The sequence below is a fragment of the Tupaia chinensis genome, unplaced genomic scaffold, assembly GCF_000334495.1.
Source record: "Tupaia chinensis unplaced genomic scaffold, TupChi_1.0 Scaffold000416_1, whole genome shotgun sequence".
Classification (NCBI taxonomy): domain Eukaryota; kingdom Metazoa; phylum Chordata; class Mammalia; order Scandentia; family Tupaiidae; genus Tupaia; species Tupaia belangeri.
The window spans coordinates 2,604,509-2,605,963 of record NW_006159921.1 but is presented as its reverse complement, the minus strand read 5'-3'; the positions used below and the strand labels follow the sequence as shown (position 1 = coordinate 2,605,963).

General features: G+C 39.2%; 1 protein-coding gene across 2 annotated transcripts in view; it reads left to right on the top strand.

Annotated features, from left to right (window-relative positions):
• MSI2 (musashi RNA binding protein 2) overlaps positions 1-1,455 on the top strand; it is a gene marked incomplete at its 5' end in the record, with an annotated part of 437,589 nt that overhangs the window by 278,866 nt on the left and 157,268 nt on the right. For both annotated transcript variants that reach the window (XM_027774256.1, XM_027774255.1), the window contains 1 exon segment: positions 467-515. In XM_027774256.1, coding sequence (XP_027630057.1) covers positions 467-515 — 49 coding nt within the window.

Sequence of the window (1,455 nt, the reverse complement as noted above, 5' to 3'; positions counted from 1 at the left end):
ATAAAATAAATAAATAAATAAGGTTAAATAAAATAATTTAAAAATATACCTATCAGAGGGGAATAATTAAGTAGGCTATGATTTCTAGGTGAGGTATTATGCACCAGTCAAGATATCTATAGTATTCATGATGTAGTAACCTGGGAATTATTTGTGATATTGTAAATACATGTTTAAAATAAAAGGAGGAAAAATTCCATATACTATTGATTTAAACTGTATTAAAATAGGCATAGTTGTTGTTGTTGTTTTAATTCTAAAGCAAACACTAATAATATACCAGATGTTCACTGGGTGGAAAAATGACAATTTTATTTTTTTCTTTTTTATATTTTCAAATAGTCTTTGTTGAGCAACTATTAATATCTCTAATAGAAACGTCCCTCCCCACACACTCACGACATATAATGTTATGTGTACTCTGCTAACTTCCTAAAGCAGCCTCTATTCTGTATTTGTTTTGCAGGTGGAGGATGCTATGCTGATGTTCGATAAAACTACCAACAGGCACAGAGGTAAGATTACCCCAGAATGGAAGGGTTGTCCTTTACCCCTTTCCAAATGGCTTCCATCTCTCCTTACCCCCAGTCCCGCTGACAAAAGATACAGTGAAGAGTCCTGAATCAAGCAGATGAGAGACAACCATCTGCTGGAGATCTGCATTAAGGGAGGGCCACAGTAGCACAGAGCCCAAATACTGGCCAGTTAGAGAACCATCTCCTTTTGCCTTGGGAACTCTAGTGTAATTATGCATCCACACCAACACACATATTCAGATACTCCTTTCTCATCTGGCTTTCTTAGTCCCTTGCTAACCTCAGCACTAAGTGATCCAAGTGGAAATTATTCATAGCAATTACTCAATTGAGTTCTCAATTTGCATTAAAGGAGGTGGTTTAGAAGCAGACTGTCAATCTAAAGAGCCAAAAAAAAAAAAAAAAAAAGGAAAGAAAGAAAAGGAAAAGGAAAAATCTTGTCCTAGGTTTGTTCAATGTGTACAGCGACTACAGACTTGGCTGTGCCCTGCGGCGCCTCTAGAATGTTCTGAGAGCATTTGCACTTATTTGTATGTTCTCCTGTGTATTTCCCCCTCCTGTTCCATCCATCTTATAGAAAAAGGGTCTTACTCTGAGGTCTATACCCCTTTGAAATGACGTGTCAAATGTTGTATGTTTGCACTTTTCTTGGGAGAGGAATCCCCTAGCTTTGAACAGATTCTCCAAGGGGTCTCTGAAACCCCCCTCCAAAAAAATAGGACATGTTAAAATGATTGCTTTAAACAGAAAAATGGGAGGAATCTAGAAAATCCTCCCTGAAGGTAGCAGAGTCAAAGGAGGTTATGACTTAGCATTCCATTCTCCAGTTCTCCGGATGCTCTGGGTTTCAGGGGCCCCTATTAACAGGGCGTTAATGAGTAGAACTTCCAAAGGGGGCCTGGGGGGGGGGGGGGGGGGG